This window comes from Dysidea avara, chromosome 11 (genome assembly GCF_963678975.1).
Source record: "Dysidea avara chromosome 11, odDysAvar1.4, whole genome shotgun sequence".
Taxonomy (NCBI): domain Eukaryota; kingdom Metazoa; phylum Porifera; class Demospongiae; order Dictyoceratida; family Dysideidae; genus Dysidea; species Dysidea avara.
The window spans coordinates 16,934,103-16,954,225 of NC_089282.1; the positions used below are offsets into that span (position 1 = coordinate 16,934,103).

Below are 20,123 nucleotides of genomic sequence, written 5' to 3' on the forward strand. Positions count from 1 at the left end.
TGACTGTATTATTTTCTTTTCTAAGGGGTAACTTTCAAGTTCAGTGGTACCATCATTCCAACAGTCATGGTTCAATATTTAAGCTACTTTATGATATGGCAGAATCCATGTTGACCAAGTTTGTGATCACTACTAGAGTTGCTAAGAACTCTATTTTTCCACGGATATTATGGAGTATGTAATGTGCTCTGTGTGTGTGTGTGTGTGTGTGTGTGTGTGTGTGTGTGTGTGTGTGTGTGTGTGTGTGTGTGTGTGTGTGTGTGCGTGCGTATACAGTGTTGGGAGTAACGCGTTACTTTAATAGTAATTACATTTTGTGATTTCAAGTAATATAACACGTTACTATTCATAGTCTATTAGTAATTATAACTTTAGTTACTTTCAAGGAACCTATAGTTCGTTATATTAGTAATGAAAGTAATGAGTTATTACATAATGTGTTACTATTACAGTTCGTTAGTAATGTGTAACGACATTCATAGCACATTACCAGGTCCATTACTAATCAATTAGTGTTACTCAACAGCTTAGTGGCTGCAATAATCTACTGTCCCAATCCCCTGTAATAAAATTATCCATATTAGTTCACACCCTCAGACAACTGGTCATGTGATTTGTCAGCAATGTTTAGGTATGGCTGAAGTGGTAAAAGCAATGAGCATCTCTACACAGGTGCAAGAAGCCAGTAGCTATATTTACAGGAGTGTTTACTATATGCTAGCTCAGTAATAACATGCAAGGTGTAAAGGAAAGGTGTATGGTCAGAGCAAAAGTGATAATATTAGGTTAACTTTTATTTGGAGTAATATTACATTGCCCCAAAATTAAAGAGTAATATGTAATATATTGACATAATAACTTTCCCAACACTGTGTGCGTGTGTATGTGTGTATGATGTAACAATTCTAAACAGGCTGTAGGACCAGGTGCCTTACAGACCTTCAGCACTTGTGCTGTAAAGCTTTAATAAATAAAGAATGACAACAAATTGATCTTTTTAATGAAAATAATTGTCTATAGCTCTACAATAGTTAATCAGATTTGCACCAAACTTGGTACGTGATTGTGTTGTAATACATTCTTAAAGTGTTCCAAAGCTCAAGAAAATCAAGGTACGCATTTTTCTATTTATAATGGCTTCTGTAAAGTGTGCAAAATTCACATGATTTCTTTTAAAAATTTAAAGAATTTTTTTTAATGTTGAATTTTGAAGGCTCATATTTCACAACTGCATTAGGCAATCTTGCTCAAATTTGATATGTGGGGTGCTAAAAGTAGAGGATGTTTGTATTATAATAATGGTTCCAATTTGAGAAGGGAACACAGAACTATGCATGCGTGAAAATCATGTTTTGTTTCTTCCTGTAAATAAATTATACTCACAGCCTGGCATGCCAGCTTTCTTGGCTGCATGACACACAACCGTGTGTCTTGATATCTGTAAATGCAAGTCTGTATTTAATAGTTTGAATGCTGGCATTGACTATATACAGTACTTTAATACGTTATACACTTTTTGTTATTGTAGTTTCTTTGAATATCTTTTTTGGGTTACACTGCAATTTCCCACCAGCTACTTTATCCACAACATGGACAAGTAGCTTATTGTCTGAAAAGGTATGCTATGGAATGTGCTGTATCTGATTTGTTGTTTGCACTTGTGTACATGTGTTACTGTTAAATAGTCACTATGCACAACAACCTCTCCAGCAAAGTTTGGTATGTAGAAGTGGCATCCGTTGGATCAAAACTGCTGCAGAAAGAGTTCCCCCTCTTCTAGCAGAACATTAAATATGCGGGGGTAAGTAGAATTCTATGGAAACAGGAAAGAGATGGAAGCTATGTGAAAGCAGGAATGGGAATAATCAATGGAAAATGCTTGATAAAGATTATCATGTCAATATACGGGTACAATTTTACACTAAAAAGTGCTAGAAGTTACACCAATTTGGAAACCTGAGGATTCCCACTGGCTACTTCAATTGTTTCTAAGTTTAGCAACTCTCTCACTAGTAGCCAAATGTGGCATCCTGTAAACCTTGCCAGTTTTGGGAATATTAAGTGCACACTTATATAGTGTGCCTTAAAACTTGGTTTAAGTTTCCATTATTAGCAATAATTTATATCAAGATGCTTTTAGTTTTATCTGATTTCACAGGTAACCCAAACCCCACCCCTAACCCTAACTAACACTACTAGTGACGTTCCAGCAAATGTCCTAATTCTACTAGCGAATGTCCTAATTCTACTAGGGAATGTCCTAATTCTACTAGGGAATGTCCTAATTCTACTAGGAAATGTCCTAATTCTACTAGGGAATATCCTAATTCTACTAGGAAATGTCCTAATTCTACTAGCGAATGTCCTAATTCTACTAGCGAATACCCTAATTCTACTAGCAAATTTCCTAATCCTACTAGGGAATGTCCTAATTCTACTAGCGAATGTCCTAATTCTACTAGTGAATGTTCTAATTCTTCTAGCGAATCTCCTAATTCTACTAGCAAATGTCCTAATTCTTCTAGCGAATGTTCTAATTCTATTAGCGAATGCCCTAATTCTACTAGTGAATGTCCTAATTCTACTAGTGAATGTCCTAATTTTACCAGTAAATTTTCCTAAACCTACTAGCACACCTTTACAGTAGATTCCTAACCCATTTATATTAACTAAATCCAAACTGGAAATCGATACCCACAATTAAATCTACCATGCTATGCTATAAAAGCAAAGTAAGTAATTTGCTGATTGTGGCAAGGCTTTGAGGATACCACATTTGCTTTATATGTTTCCAAATCTGGCAAAAATATTTTCCAAAATTGGGAGATTTTCTAATTACAATTTCAAACTTAGCCAATTTGGTGCTTTCAAAAATTGGCAAAATTGTTCTTTCCAAAACTGGTATCAATTAAGCATATTAAAATTTGCCAAAGTTGGCATCTCAACATACCTGCATGGAAAGTTAATTATATGTTTCTGGTTCCCTTACTGGTCATTTTTTTTGCTGAATGTATTGTGCAATAACCATACAATAAATTACAAAACAGTACAGCTGTACTGTTTTAAGTATGGGTGCCCCCAAAGTGATGTACGTCTCCTAAAAGTCCACCTTTATCAATCATCCTAGAAACATCTCACATGATGAAAATCACCTTTATGAAATAGTATCCATCTCACATCAATTACAGCATTAATAGCAAGAAAACACTTACAGGTGGCTGGATATAGAATTAAATAAAATCACCTAGACTTAAATTTTTGTCTGTCTGTCTGTCTGTCTGTCTGTCTACCTGCCTGCTTGCCTGATCCAGTTACATGGCTGGAGGCCAAATGAAGCAATGCACAGCCACTATTTTATGCCACAATAGCAAACTCACCAGTGGCATGTGCATTTTTAGGTTCTGATGAGTATGTGCCCTTTGAATCTTATCTTTCCTTTTATCTTCAATCAGGCTGTTCATCCTCCTCTTCATGCAATGAAATCATATCGAGGCATTAATTTACCATATCAGCACTTTCCTTGAGCAGCATATTAAAATTTTAGATACCACAAAATTATTTAAAGCACTTATACTTGGTATATACCTGTAATTTCACAAGGCCACACCCATTAAAGGATTGATAGTGACCTGGTGTGGAGACCACTTCTCTGAACAATCTATTTATGCGATCACATCAACCATACCCTGTTATTATTAGTCTAGCTTACTTATGATGCTTGCACTGAGACAGTGAACAATAAAATAGTGGCATGCTCCAGGTAGGTGAAAGGCTGACTTGAGATACTCTAGTAGAGCAGTCGCCCCAATAGAACAGTCATGTGTGTATAGCTGTATGCTATAACAAAAAACTAGTGTAATTAAAAATTATTAATTTCAAAATGAAGTAGGAATCCAAGTTATAAAAAGTGGTGAAACAAGAAATGAATGATGGTATTACAACATAGTTCGGTGGAAAAATCCCTACTTTGACATTGAACAAAGTAATTGTTATAGTCAGTAAACCCGGGCTTACCTGGGCCTGGGCCCGGGTGTCAACACACACACACAAACAATTGAAATACTGTTATAAAGCAGTCACAGTGTTCAGAGACACAGTGTAGCCAACTACTATTTAGTTACAACAATAGTGTCAGTGATATAATAGGAGGCTGCCATCCATTGCCAGCAGGTAGCTAGTGCCTAGCAGGTAGCTAGTGACCTTTTTTTTTGTGCTCAGACTATAGCACTGGGCCCTGGTATCAGTGTTAGTCTAGTTATGCTATGGTATAGCATGCCAATATAGGGATTTTTTCACAGAGCTATGCTGTAATACCATCATTTATTTCTTGTTTCACTACTTTTTATTGCTTGGATTGCTTGAATTAATAATTTTCAATATACCAGAAATATTTTATATACTAGTTAAAGCACTGCTGCGAGTGCAATATGGAAAAAAAAATAGCACAAGGGCATGCACTTGTGTTTAGGTCATGGCATTGTTCTATGTGCTTATGATACATCATAATTGTTAAATGGCTTCATAACATTGCAGTGGTTTGGTGAAAGGAATGCGATAATGTGTCTAGCATTGGTCATGCTTTGGTCAACTTGTTTACTGTTTCAACAGTATTGGGATCAAAGGGAAAATATAGCACACTTGGGCAAATACAGCACAGCTGAAACAAATACAGCACCCTGCCAGCTTTGAAGTGTGCAGCCAGGTGTACAATAAGGAATTAAAAGTACACTTTTCACTTTGATCTTTTCACCCAAAGTACATTAAGTTAGAGTTATAGCACCGCCTCCCGTGTGTATGAAAATACAGCAACCTCGAGAGGCTAATAAAGAACAAGGCGAAGCTGAGTGCTGTATTTGCCTCGAGACATCCCCCGAGTGCTGTATTTTTCATACACACAAGCATAGGCAGTGCTTTAAGTGTTATATTGCACTTCCTGGTCGTCTGGCTCAGAGCGATTTTCTCTAGTTCTCAAACTGCTGCGATTTTCGGTGATCACGATATCACTAAGTGTTTAACTAATCTATTTCTAGTTGTAGAACAAACTAATAGGATAGGTTTGGCTAGTTTTAGTGATTTACAATGTCACACATGTGATCAATCGTGTGGTCTTAGTGGAGTCGTGTTTAAAAAGCTTCATGATCAGATGATCAGTAAGTATTTATACAATCTATTCGTAGCCGTAGAATCAACTCGTAGGATCAGTTTGGCTGGTTTTAGCGATTTACAGTGTGTTGTTTACGTACCATTCCTTAAATAAATTCTCCGCATAACTGTACTGTATTTGCCCAATTAGCTGCATAACTGTACTGTATGACTCATACAGTACAGTTATGCAGTTGATTAGTACTGTATGGACAATATGATACGTGGCATCACTTTGATCCTCCCACGCAAAGTACAATATATCTGTTGTTTTCATGTCTTGTAAACACTCTTTTCTTATAAAGATGCACTAACTTTATGCATTAACTTTGGTTTTCCCTATAATTCCATGTACTGCTATGTCAAATGTATAGTGTACCACATCAAAAAGCAAGCCTGGTCACCTGTTCAATTTTAGGAAATTGGTAGGACCAGAAACATATAATTTACTTTGTATAGACTAGTTAAATTGTCAACACTGAAAACTACTTCCTAAATATCAAAGATGAAGAAGTTTGCAAAGTATTCTAGTTATCTGATACTGCCTATGTACATACATAGGTTTGGGAATCTGTACCTGCAGTCTTAGAATAAAAAGTCAGGTATGCAACAGTATGCTTGTCAAGCTGGAGTGGCTCCAATGAGGTGCCAAAAGACCAGAATGATAGAAAAAATAGCAAGGACAAGAAACTTATTGATGCTAAGCAGTTGGCACAGTAAATGAAAATAACAATTCAGTGATCACATGGTTGAAATTCAAATCTGCATGAAATTACTTTCATTTACATTTGCATCTTTTTGCTGATTTTCACCTTAAATATGGCTAATTACACATGTAGCTTCAGTTTAACCATATTTTACACACAACTAGTCCTGATCATTGCTGACCCATGGTGCAGTTGCTGCTGTAACCTTCCTGTGCTCCAGAGCATTAAACAATCTTGTTATCATCAAAAAGTCACACAAATTGCACTGCTACCAGAAACTGACCAACAAAATTAGATAATCTATACCAATATAAGATATCTTGACCAATCTGATATCAATCTGATATGAGATGAATTATTTTGACACTAATATGATACCAATCTGATTCACTGATATAACTAAGTGTAGCTATAGATTGAAGGTATCAAACAGGGACCTTTGTTTTAATTACTGAACACAGACTTAAAAACTGCTGATAATCACTGGCCATGCTTGGTTACCCATGGTGATGTGACATCTGTTAACAACTCAGACAACAAGGTACAGTACGTATGCCCACAAACATTATGATAATTGACCCTACCAAGATTAGTCCAGATTTCAATGGCTTGTAAAGTTGGCTGGTTGTTTTATGTAGTATTTGGTTCATCTTATTGCTGCTTCTCAGGACTCAACACTGTGATTGTTTGTTGCATGATTGGTAAGCGTTGTAATAGCAAAACAGTGACCAGGCATGTACTTAGATGACTTCACATAATGTAGTGCATTCAGGTGAGACAGATAGCTACTATTTCCCGGGCTTGCTTGCTGTATAAAGGGGGTATATTGTGGTTTAATTGTTGTACAGTATCCTTAAGATACGTAGTTCAGTTGTTTGTCAGTATATCATATCAGTTTTTAGCCACAATATCGACTTCCACCAGTATTATCAAAATCTCTATATTGGCCACCAATATGGTAGTATTATGTATCAGTATGTTGGTAGACCTATAACACTATGAGTTGATAACACACTACTTGGATAATGTTGATGGTGAATATGGATACAAAATGCTGCGGCTGAAATCACATTAGCATTATTCCAGTTGTACTTAGTCTAACATATAAACAATACTTATGTAGTTGATTAGAGGATTTCAATTTTTTGACAATAATCAAATAAAATTTTGCAAGTGTTGCAAATATGTGGGTACCTATAGTTGGTCTCAAATGCCTGGTGTCATTTAATCACTGGGGTAGAAACCATCCTAACCACAATAAATACCAGGTATATAGTTTAAAGACATCACTTTACATCAACTGAAGCCTTCAGTGTGACAACAGAAGCCATTAACAACTGATTAACTATTAACTTATGATGGGTAAACAATACTTAAGAAATAAATGCTTGCATGGACCACAGCAATACCATAATGGTATATGCTTTATGTCAATTCTGTAGTTTTATATCCTTAGCAGATTGTGTTTTTTAAATCTTATATAAACTTTTACTTTTATGTCTTTATGTAGGTGCTAACAAAACAAAAGTTTTCTGATGAAGTTGTTGCAGATTTTACAAAAGGATTTGAATTTGTTAAGATGCTGAAGTTACCTCAGAATGTTCTGTTTGAAGCATCTAGTTTTGCAATATTTTTGAATCCACTTAAATGCAAAGGACTTCACCTTTCACATGTAAAGTAAGTCAATAGTGTTTACTACATAGTTGATAGTGCAATTATTAGGTGCTTACATGTGTTGCATTTAGGGGAGAGTCTAAAACTCATTTATTCTTTCTGAAAATTTTTTTTTATTTATCTACATATTATTCTCAAAATTATTCCTGAAATTTGTGCTAAACATAAGCATATCAGTGAGGGTTTTTATTAGGGCTGGGTGATAAAAAGATTATCTAAATACCTAAATCACCTGTCATTTAATAAGATATGTATTTGCTTATCAAGATAAGTGCTGCCACGATATAGAAAAACTCTATATCATATATCACCAAGGTTTATGTCACGATATGAACATATACAACGGGCACGAGTGCGTTTATACAGGCAGAGCACAAGTGCTCAGTTGTATAACTGTTATGTACCACTCACCTAATAGGTGGAAAATCAAACGCTGCAGCTACATTTCTATTATAAGATAGAATGCCAATATCGATTGTGGCGCTCTAAAACTAACGACATTATTACGTATCAAGCATGGCCTTGACCATACAATCACATGGCAACGCCACAATCGATTGTTATGGTGAGTATCAATTAGAACAATATTATTTTAAAAAGCGATTTGTTAAGGTGGAAGCTTCGATCAAACTAGCAAGGTATGTAACTACATTTTTATATATGTAAATAGAGTTTTACCTGCCGTTTTTGCCTCTTTGATTGCCATTGGCTGCTTTTAGATCGCATGTATAACATAGTAGTGACGTCCCCTGTATGGCCCCACAATCAAATTTCACATGTTAGACTATATAAGAATTCGAGTAAAATGTGTAGCGTCTTGCCACCTATTAGGTGAGGTGTCGAAGCGGCCTTAGCCACCGGCACTTGTGCAATGTAGCACAAAACTGCAGCCAGTGCAATATAAATGTATTGCACTGTGATCAGTGCATTATAAGTTATAATGCACTCGCTGCGGTTAGTGCAGCAGTGCTATATATGAATTATAGCACTCGCGGCGCCTTTGAACTGCCCACGCAGAGTGGTACATATCATGATATAGAACTAACTGTAACATTTGCAAGACAAACATATACATACTCTTCGTTGTAAGTTTAAATTTAAGTTGGATGTATACCACAAGCAAAAGCTACTCTTGTTTATCAGGTTTTAATGCATTTTACTACTGCTTTACAGTTGAGACAAGTGGCTGGCATTACATAGAAACCTTAAAACCTCCCAGTTTACTTTGGGGTTAGCTTGTTTACCACACTACACCATCAACACATAACTTAATTAAATGCCAAATACCATATGTCCCTCCCCCACATCATTTTACTAAGCAGCGCCACTATTGTGCAACCATCGATATAACTGATTGGCTATATCATATCATATCATATCACCACCTTGTTATATCTATACTATCGATGTATCGATATACCGTGGCAACACTATAGTAAATCTTTGTAAATCAACCAATTCAGATGGAAAACTTGTGGAAAGGTATCAAGCTCAGTGCTTGGGGAAGTAATAAAATTTCTGACTTAACAAATGCTATATGACTTTATGTCAACAAATAATTATGTAAAACATTGTTTACAAATCAGTCCTGTGATACTACATCATTATTGGGATAATATCAATTATCGAGATAAAATGGTTGTCACTTATCGAGATATATAGAGTAGTTTTTACTATTATCGCACAGCCCTAGCTTTTGTATAAGTGTCTACTATATTAGAATTATTGATTCAAAGTTGACTGCTTTATTAGAGCATCTTGATCTTTTCAACTGTGTTTATGCTTGCACTGTTTCTGTGGTGTGTCCAGAAGAATTTTCCATTATGCTGCAAGCAGAACTTATAATTTTGCATCAATTACGTGTTTCTAGAACTCATCCAATTATTTCTAATTCTTTCTACTATTCTTGTACAATAGCAGCTTAAGGTGTTGCATAACAGTATCATGCAGTATGGTAGTTCTGCATAGTAAGGATCATGGAGGCTGTCCAAGTATAGCACCCTAAAACCATCCTCACCTTTCCTTCATAACAGCTTGACAGTAATGTGCAACTAGGCTTGTAAATGTCTTGAAGAGTGACCTTGCAGCAAGTTTCTACGTATTTTAAAATTGCTTAGTTAACTGAAGTTTCTGCTAATTCACTGACTGGCTACCTGACTGACTGACTGATTCCTCCAGCTAAGCATAACTTGACGTAGATAATGCTATGGGCCCCAATACATGCCTTCAGAAAGTGATTCATAACTCCCTTCCAGTTTATTGTATCAAGTAGAAATAAACACTAGTAGCTTCGCCATTCATTGGGGTATCATGGCATATAGAACTCACATGAGTCAGACATTTATAAAATGGCAATGCACTCACACGGTAGGAAACCAGACATCTATCTTCAGTGCATCATAACAAGTGAATGAATGTTGCTACAACAAGTATTCACCCTTGTCTATGTAGCCCAATGAACACTCTTTCCAGTGATAGGTGGTTTTTGGACTATTGTAGTTAGACAAGCTTCATTCAATGCTGGTTTATGAGATCATCCAATAGTAATAATAATTGTAGGAATTTCAAGCTTTATAAATTGGCGTATGTTGGTTTAAGGGTTAATAGTAGCCACACTTGAGTGGTGTCACAGTTGATTTTGCACTTAAACATTGTTTTCGAGCATTGAGTGGTGGTCAAGTCACTGTATTGATATTGGTTAATGAACACTGTAGCATTTAACCAAATAAATATGGCAGTTTATTCCCACAAATTACACACAGAGTCAACTTTCCATTGATACTGTTTGACTGATAATTGTGTTGTAAATGACTCCAATAAGCTTAAAGCTTTATGTTGTACAATGCATGCACTGTATCTGCCACATAATCCACTAAAGTGGCTATATGATGTACATCGATTGATACCTCATATATACCGAACATCACATGGACATGCAATTCAGATTTTCATAATGGTAGAATAAAATGGACACCAAGTTTTAGTGACTGTAATGTTGCTTTGCAAGCTATGGCAGTTTAAGCAAAGGGGATTAATTCACATGTTTTATAAGGAAAAGGAAAATATTTAATGTAAAACATCCAACATTGGATAACTAGCACAATCCAAATTTGATGCATGTTTTATAACACAATTATCATTCAAAATTTTGACAACTAGGACAATCTGAATTTGTACAAATCATTTATAGAATAATAATTATTTGAAATTAGATGACTACAGCAGTCACAATTTGGATTAGTAAAATTATCATCCAAAATTGAACAATCAAAGCAATCCAAAATTAATACAAATTTTGGTCAATATTTTATGGGAAAATTAACATCCAAAATTAGATGACTATATAGGACAATCCAACTTTGGGTGTTTTGCTCACTATATAGGAGAAATGCATGATTTCATCAAATAAAATTATATGCTACTATAAATATCTTCCAAAATGAATGAATTAATATAGATCCACCATTTCCTTCCATTTTTGGAAGTGGACTATTTGCAAAATCATTATACAGTGTACAGTATGTGCTAATGTAATTTTATGGGACAATGCAGTGATGCAGCAGAAAGAGCAGCACCATATTATATGTTTCTATTTTACTATAGGAAGCTTACAATGGTTGGTGTATGTCATCTTCAATGGGGAATTCACATTGTGCCATTTTTGACACCTTTGAGACATAACTATGAGGGATTGTTTAAGAAACAAAGGGAAAAGAATTCAAGTTGGAATAAATATAGTGATGATGGTACCAAGCTTGGTGCTTATAAAGAGGTACAATCACAAACAAGCATGTGTATATTGTTTTGCACACCTTCAGTTCTTTTAATGTAACAAACCATTATATGTTTGATTGTCAACTTCATCACATTTCTAACTTCTGTTGAACATGCTACAGATAGAAGGTACTCTTGCACAATGTGTGCTATGGAGTGAATATGTAAAGTCATAGCTACATCCACTAAATATTAGCTGCAAAATCTCCTAAATGCATAGCTGTCCTACATTAAACTTTTGTGTATTCATTCAACTTTATGACTTGATAGATTTATATGCAATATTTGCTGCAGCTACGTACATTTACGTATAGTTCTGCTGTGTATGTTTATCAAATGTAGTGTGATGATGTATTTATTATTTTATGATAGGCTGTAGACTTATTGGATTATGTATACACCTTTTTGACTCAAGAGGATCAAAGTGGTGGTGATGTGAAAGAAGCAGCTATAGTGGAAATTGACAAGGTTTTGGGTTTGCTGGTGGACAATATAGACTTGAAAGCTAAAGATACTGTTGATTTTTTTGGTGTACTAAGGAATTTTAAAGCATTTGCCACATCAGTCACAGAGGCTGTAAGGAAAGCTTCACTGTTTACATGTTAATCTTACTGTTGTATACAGATAAATCAAAAGGGTGTGATGGAGATGAAGAACTTGACACTGCCCCAAATACGTAGCTTGTTTGAAGGCTCACAAGTTATATGGAAATATTCTGTATGTCTACATTACATCTGTGTAATATCTGTGGCATATTTGTATGTATATTTGTTGTAATTTTTTGTACAGTTTGTGAAAGAATTTCTTGAAAACTATAACATTTCATCAAAAGTTAGTCTTCAGGATTCTTCATGGAGATCACTCCTCTACCTCATTATTGACAAGTAAGTAGGATTTTGTTAAACCAGGTGCACGCCCACAGCCGGCCGAAGGCTGGCTGTGGGCGTGCGCCTGGTTTACTGTAATTGTTTCCGTAAAAGTGTGTGTGTGTACCTATCTATCTACCTATGTACCTATCTACCTATGTTTGTCCGTACGCACCTACGTGAGCAAAATCGTTTAATAACGGTGAAAGCAGCTTTTACGTAAGAAGTAAAAGTGAAATGAAGTCTGTATTAAACTTCTGCACAAGTGAACTTTGCTCTGAGGTGGTTTCTTTTCGGCGGACTGAAATACGGGTGTGGTGACTTTCCTCAGACTACCTTCCCCTTGAGGTTTTCAGGCATTTAGCAACTGAAAAACAACGGTGCAGGCCTCGTACACTGCCAGGAATAACCTATCGCTTCGAGTTGAAAGGGGGCGTATCCCTTACGTTTTTTTTTATTTTTTTTCCTCCGGCCCTAATGGCACTCCCTTCCTCCCACACATCTCTATAGAATGCTAACAAAATATTTGAAAAATTAATTATAACCTACTGAAAAGAACCTACACAGAACCTACAGCATGCCCAGGGTTCAATGGGCAGGCAGGTGCCCCTCAGCGACAGCAAGATCAACTGCTGGAGGCACACACGGACACTTGGATCTTGAGCGTGATCCTCTGATGCACATAACTGAAGAACGGAGCAAGGAAAACCCCAAACTACAACGGAGCCAGCCCATCACCACAGAATATGGGGAATTCCACTTCTCGCTAAGCAGGCGGGCAAGATGTTTATAAGTGGTGGTGGCAGCCCTTCCCATGCCACCTGAAGTGGAAAAAACAAGGGGGGTAAAACTCCCATGCTCCACCCCCCGAATCCGTTCCTCATAGGCACGACGTTTCTCTAGTTCATGTTTTCGAAAAGCAGTAGATAGCGTAGAGGAACGATTAGAAGCTGCAAAACAGTTAAAAACCCTCACATCAAAGAAGGTATGGTGGTGTAGGCACCTCCAAAAGCCGGAAACCCTGATGTCTACCCTTGCGTCAACATCTTGAATGGTAGAGCGATAATGTAAGGTCTCACCAGACAAAGGGTGCAGCTGTGGTTCAATCTGGACATTATGGCAAACTTCAGACATCAAACTAGCTGTCAGATTCCTAATTTAACCCTTACGTACGCGAATGAAAATGAAGAGCAGCTTTGAGGCTTTGTCGAGAGAATTTGTGGGAAAAAACACGTTAGTCACACTATAAAACAGTTTAGAAGATAGTTTTGTGCGTAATATGTTGTTAATTTAACAAACGCTTTCTTAGCAGTGCATAGCAACATAATTGAATGAATTACGAATATTTCATGAATTACGAGAAATAGCTAATTATATTATTGTACAGCCCAAACTACCATATTGTAAAGTAGTAATACATAGTTGGTTAATTCATAGTAGTATATACTGTCTATAGTTATTCCAGATGAGTTAGCTAGCTGCATGGCGCCTGGTTTTTAGAAGTAGCACAACATCAACTTGTTTTTGTCTGTTGTATAAGCACCACACTCTGGTGCATTAGCGATTCTAGACCTAACCTACAGGGGGGCCAAGTAGGACACAGCATGACTACTGTTGTATGGCTGTCAGAATTTCAGGGAGTATGGGGGTGCAACCCCCAGAAGTTGTAGGATTTTTCAATTTGTAGGTAGCAGCCTAAAATTTATAAATTTATGCTTAAAAATGAAAAATGCTAAAAAATAACAATGCCAATCTATACTGCAACTTTTCCCCAAGATTTAATTTTCAAAACTTATTTAGCAGGGGGGGCATGGCCCCCCTGGCACCCCTTTAGAATCACCTATGCTGTGGTATATAACTGATATACATACCACAGTTTGGTATAACATGGTTTGTGGCTACACTTACCATAATATTCCGTGGTGTAACTTCACACTTTCCACGAAATCCTTACCTAAACAGTAAACAGGTCTCTAATAACAAGTGCCTAAATCAACCAATAATTAGACCACAGCAAGTTGAAATACTGGAATTTGAATTTCATTGGCTACTTACAGGTATCTAAATCCTGTAGATCCCTTGTTTATGTCTCAATAGATCCCTGTCTCGGGTGATGCAAAACACAGCAATTATTGTATGCGCCTGTAGTATTGGCAACGCATGGGCGTTTAACTGGATAGTAAGTGCCATTATGGTTACAGGGGGAGCTTGTTCTACTCACGAACGCTACATTTATCGTGTTACAAGCAGCTGGGAAGGTACAACAAGCAGCAGCAGCGAAGGTACATGAACGAGCTGTGGTCTAAATTAGAAACACAGGATTCTACGGAATTTAGAACCCTCAGGCCCTGTAGTAGCGCAATCACTTCACTTTTGTGCCACAACATAGGGCCTTTCGGGTTTCTATATTCTGTAGAACCCTGTGTTTCAATGTCTAGCTATTATTTATTTACCTGGATTGAGAGGATGGTCAATGAACTCTTGTTTCCTTTGTGGATAAGCAATAATGAGTAGATGGGTGTGGCATCTCTCAAATACCTAATCCATCAATGATTCCGATCATTAACAGATACTGTTTCACTATAAACAGCTATCTCTGATTGTTTCATCTACTGGAGTGTAGAATGTACCAGTTATAGCATAATTACTCAGGATATGAGTGAAATACAGTATACAAACTCTCCTTCAAACGCTATATAGCATTCTCTCAGAATTGTGCGTATATTTCAGTCATATCCCTTGTAAGTGTGTTCTATTGTATATAATATATAGGGCCGTAATAGGGGATATGAATCATATGACTGAAATATATGTGCGACTCATGATAACACACAGTGTTCATGGAAGAGCGCATATTGATAACACGCTTATGAGGGATATGACTAAAATATATGCATGACTCATTAGGGAATGTAGCGCTCGAGTGAGAGTGCATATATTTAGTCATATTCCAAGTAATTGTGTTATAACTGTTATATTCTATGATGAAACGATTATAGATAGTAATTTATAGTGAAACAGCACCTGTTGAAGATTGAAATCAGTAGATGGATCAGACATTTTAGACTCTTTAGCAGTGCCACGCCCACCTGGTTGCAATTACTGAGTTATCCATGAAGGAGACAATAGTTCATCGAAAATCCTTCTCCTTGCTCAGGTGAATAACTTTGATTAATTGAGGTGCTTGTTATTAGAGACTTGTTTACCGTTTAGTTGAAGATTTCACAGAATGTGTGAAGTTACCGTACGGAGGGAAACTTTGGAGGGGGGAAAATTTGGCGAATCAAGCAAAATATCACTGTTGGCGAAATAAAATTTGGCGAATTGTTAGCAAAGCGCACGCCGTATTGAATTAATTAGATCACTAATCGCTGTGCCTGAAGCGAGAACTAGAGTGTCACGCCTCTCAGCGATTCGCCGCCTGGAGTCAGCTACCAACTAAAAGGTAATACTATATAGACTGTAGATCTACACCATCTGGAATAGCGAATATCGTACTTAACATGGTAGGACTCGCTATACTTGTCATTCCCTTTCGAGGTGAAGTTTGAGGATACCACGTGTACAGTAACTAGCTACCTAGTGAGGTAGTCGAGGCAGGCTTGGCTCTAGCGTAATGCCTGGCCAACCATCCCTTGGTTGAGTAGAAAATTGATTAGTTCGAGGCTTGGTTTGCTATTTTCTTCGCCACCAAAATATTTGGAAGGGGAAAATTTGGCGAATTCATGGTCAATCGCCAAATTCACCAAATTTTAACGGCGTCAAAGTTTCCCTCCATACGGTACATCATATATGTGACCAGATTTTACAAAACTGATCCAAATCGCACTTCAGGAAAAATCAAACTAACACCTATGGTGGATAGCTACACTATCATACTACTAGTTTTGAGCCTCAGTACTACTCAGACTACTCGAGGCTGGTTTCAACAGACATATTTTCTGGATGGTGTGTAGAGCTCGAATGGCGGTTTCCAGCCTTATGAAGGACCTGGCTTGGCAAGAATCAGTGGTTTACTGGTGGATAGCCCGATAATGTTGGCCAGACATTTTTTCTGTTGATTTTGCTACATATTAGCCACTAAGGAGCCAGCACAGCCCTGTACTCTCGTGTCTGTGCTCCAATCATGGTTTACCTCTATTTTGAAGTCTATCCCTTGCCCACCCTGCCACCCCCCACCCTCCACCCCTTTGTGAGCACTCGTGATACTACTTCGCTCATCCAACTGCTCAGTTTTTCTATTTTATTTGGCGGGAAACTGTTCAAGCAGCTACAAGTACTGGAAGTGGTCTGAAGGTAATAGATTGATGCATCTTTTCTGTAAATTTCATATGCGTGCTTGCTATCCTTGGCAAGTTATGCTGACTTGAATTCTTTAAAACCGTTTATCTCAAAACAATAAGGTATAGCTACAAACTGTGGTGTGTCAGTTATATATGTACCACAGTTTGCCATGGTATATATCAGAGCGCAGCACTATTTGATCAGAAGTGTGATATACGTACATGTATACACATTGTTTACAGTGTATAGATATGTATATACACATTGTTTACAGTGTATAGTTATGTATATACACATTGTTTACAGTGTGTGTATGCATCTTGTTAACATTCCTGAACTAGTGCAATATGAAGCCACCTAATGTCAAAGGAAAAATCAGGGTACATATCCTGGTACATTTATGTTAACCATATGGTACATTTTAACTGTACTATGGCTTTGATGTGGGAGTGGTACCGCCAATTTCTTTTATAAAAACTCAATTGTGGGAATTTATTATTGGTCACATGATGAAAGGCATGCATCCATTTTGCACCCTACAGCACTCAGACAGAGGCGATTTGTCACCCTTGCCATCCTATAAGTTAAGAAACGTTGGTTTAAGGTGAGAACTAGTGCTGTAGCATATTCACAAGTGGTTTGCCCCATTTCTGAATATGGACCATGCCCACTTTTTTCAGTAACACGAAGTAACCACTCTACAGCAAAGCTTACCCCTATAGATGTTTAGTAAATATTGTAAACAGTCTGTAAAACGATGCAGCATTTTTAAAATACTTGTAGAATCACTTAATTGAAGTTCCCTTAGTGACTTGCCCTTTGATGTTGACAAACGTAGTTGAGCGCTAGTGTGCTCTCGGGAGTCGTGTGTTTTTGTCATATCTCCCATAACCATGTTATAACCATATATTTTATTTTTGTCATGGGCCCGAGTGATTTTCCTGATATGTACACCCAAGCTTGAGGGCTGTGGGCCCAAGGGCGTGGGTTACATATCAGGCTAATCACGAGGGCACGTGATACAACTGATGCCAGGAGATTAATTACCTAAGCCAATACGAGACCGACCACTGACTTTATTATATACGTATATACCAACTTGTAAAATTCAATTATGGGTCAGCAGCAACTAACATTGTGATAGCTGTACCTTATTTTAGATTAAGTACACTTTACCATCAAACAGGTTTTATCTCAAATAGACTAACTAATCTTTAGACTACAACAAGTTTGATACTGAAATTTGATTGGCTGAAAACGTGGTCTCTAAATCTCGTAGAGCCACGCTCATGTCCAATAGAGACCACGCTCTGAGGCGATACGAAACACGATAATTACGCGCCTGTAAACATTGGCAACGTGTGGGCATTTAAATGGCTAGTAACAGCCGTACTGAATTAGAGGGAGGTGTAATGGGCTTGTTTGTACTAATCAACACTACATTACTAGCTTACAAGCAGCTGTCGAGGCACAACAACAGCAACAATGAGTTGTAGTCCAGTCGCTGAGTCCAGTACTTTGATACATAGCACGCGCCTGTAACATTGGCAATGCATGGACGTTTAAACGGGTAGCAACAGCCACGCTAAGGTCCCGCCATGTAGGGAGGTGTAGAGGGCTTGTTTCTAGTAATTAGCCATACTTTTCTCGTTTACAAGCAGCTGTCAACTCAAGGTACAATAACGAGTTGTAGTCTAAATAAGTTAGACGTCAAGAACCACTGGGTTCTACGGGATTTAGAAAACCCTCAGGCCCTTAGTAGCGCCCTCGCTGCGCTCGGGCGCTACAGCCCAGGGCCTTCTAGTTTTCTAAATCCCGTAGAACCCTGGTTCTTGACGTCTAACTATTATTTATATGCATTGCAAGCATACACTGTGTTAGCTAAATGTATTAAAAAATGCTCCCAAATTCAAACCTATAGGAGGTCTAATTTTTAAAAATTTTCTCTAACTACAGTCTTACAACTGTATGTCTATCACTCATCCAGCCATACTGAATAAAGTTATGCAACTAATTATAACTTGTGTACTAGAATTCCTCTTAGTGGAATAAACACTGTTGTACACTAAAACTCCTTTCCCCTCCTTGGCCGCCTCCTAGATCCGCCTATGTATAAGATTGCCACTAGCTAGCTATACTGATAAGACAATTGATGACATGATAAACACTGAAAATAATTATAGGATTAGCTATTTAAGACACTAAAATCATGAATTAAAAACGAAGCTCAGTACCTACAGTATAATAAAACAAATGCTAAGAAAAATCATAGACATAACAATGTGTGGCATTCAAAACATAGAGTTATTATCTACAAAAGGTAACTGATTAGCATGTGAACCAGTTGAAATTTTCAACTTTGTGGTCATGTTAGAGGAATATTTTACAAATGACTGTTGTTTTGTTGACTTCATACCATCATAATATTAGGGACGTCCATGCCACAATATCTTGATAGAATAATGATGAGTAACAATGACAATTAAGTTATTGATTTCTTTGAGGCCGGTTGATTCTATGCTGATCAGAATTACCCATGGACTTTTATTGGTAAACAGGCATGACAAAACTTTTGATTTACCTTTGCATTTATAAAACTGATTTCTTATACTGTTTGCTGTACAGGTAGTAGCAGCAATTCAATCAGCAATGATATATTTTTCCTTTCAAGGTGGCGTGCTCAGTTCCACAATAAGCCATGACATGGCCTGGGAAATATGATCCATCAATCCAAGGAGTCAAGCAAAAACAATGAAGTTTAACTTCATCCATCTCAGACTGTTAAAGATCCTCTGAGGAGGAAGAAAGATCAAACATTTTATCATTGGCTTCTTTCAAAGAAAGGAAATTGTATGCGGCATTTTTGTAGCAGCTTCATTGTCCAATTCAATATCTAGGTGTTCATCCATACAAGCTACAATTAGCAGCACTGCTGTAATGATATCTGCATAATCAGTGTTAAAGCACTGGACTGATGTGTGATAAGCAAGAGCTAACTGAACTAATGTGTGGACAGAAATTCCAGCATGATAGTAAAGCTCCATTCTGGCAGGCTCATTGTATGCTGAGAATTCCTGTGGATATAAACAGAAAACTACCTCCACTGGTGATAGAGAACATTTGATTAGCATTAATTGGTGCTGATAAGGTCAAGTCTTTATTCTTTGATCAGACCCAGGTGTAACTTAACACAGTGTGTTCCATGGAAGTATTTCAGTTAGACACTCTCCTCCACTACTATATTATGAACTCTTGCCTAGCATATGAGTAAACTACTTTTCAGCTTGCACAGCAGCTTGAGCTAAATAATTCCACTTGCTATAGCTTCTTTTTCTTGACTTCCCACTGTGCTTCATCTATAGACCTAGATCATAAAGGAACACTGTCCCTCCTTTATAGGTTGGATGGGAGAATTAGCATCCAAAGTGTTGATGTACTCCTTATACGCTGTGTCAGAATTCTCCAAGTGATCTACAACTTGGTTATAGTCCAGAGCTACATTCAAATCGCTAGAAAGTAATTTTTAATATTGTGCAGGCTTCCCGGGGGGATCTTGTATGCACAAAGACAATAATTACAATCTGGGCACGAAATGATTTGATCTTCCACTTCACAATCCATTTGAAAAACCACTGAAGAGTGTCTTAGTGTGAGGTCTGGGTTTATATAGCTAGCT

General features: G+C 37.2%; 1 protein-coding gene across 1 annotated transcript in view; it reads left to right on the top strand.

Moving 5' to 3' along the window:
- LOC136237733 (uncharacterized) overlaps window positions 1-20,123 on the top strand; it is a 37,494-nt gene that overhangs the window by 16,509 nt on the left and 862 nt on the right. Inside the window, exons 7-13 of the mRNA XM_066027947.1 lie at window positions 26-174; window positions 1,529-1,617; window positions 7,360-7,526; window positions 11,127-11,295; window positions 11,670-11,873; window positions 11,922-12,014; window positions 12,087-12,181. Of these exons, the coding sequence (XP_065884019.1) occupies window positions 26-174; window positions 1,529-1,617; window positions 7,360-7,526; window positions 11,127-11,295; window positions 11,670-11,873; window positions 11,922-12,014; window positions 12,087-12,181 (966 nt within the window). The remainder of the gene's footprint in view (window positions 1-25; window positions 175-1,528; window positions 1,618-7,359; window positions 7,527-11,126; window positions 11,296-11,669; window positions 11,874-11,921; window positions 12,015-12,086; window positions 12,182-20,123) is intronic.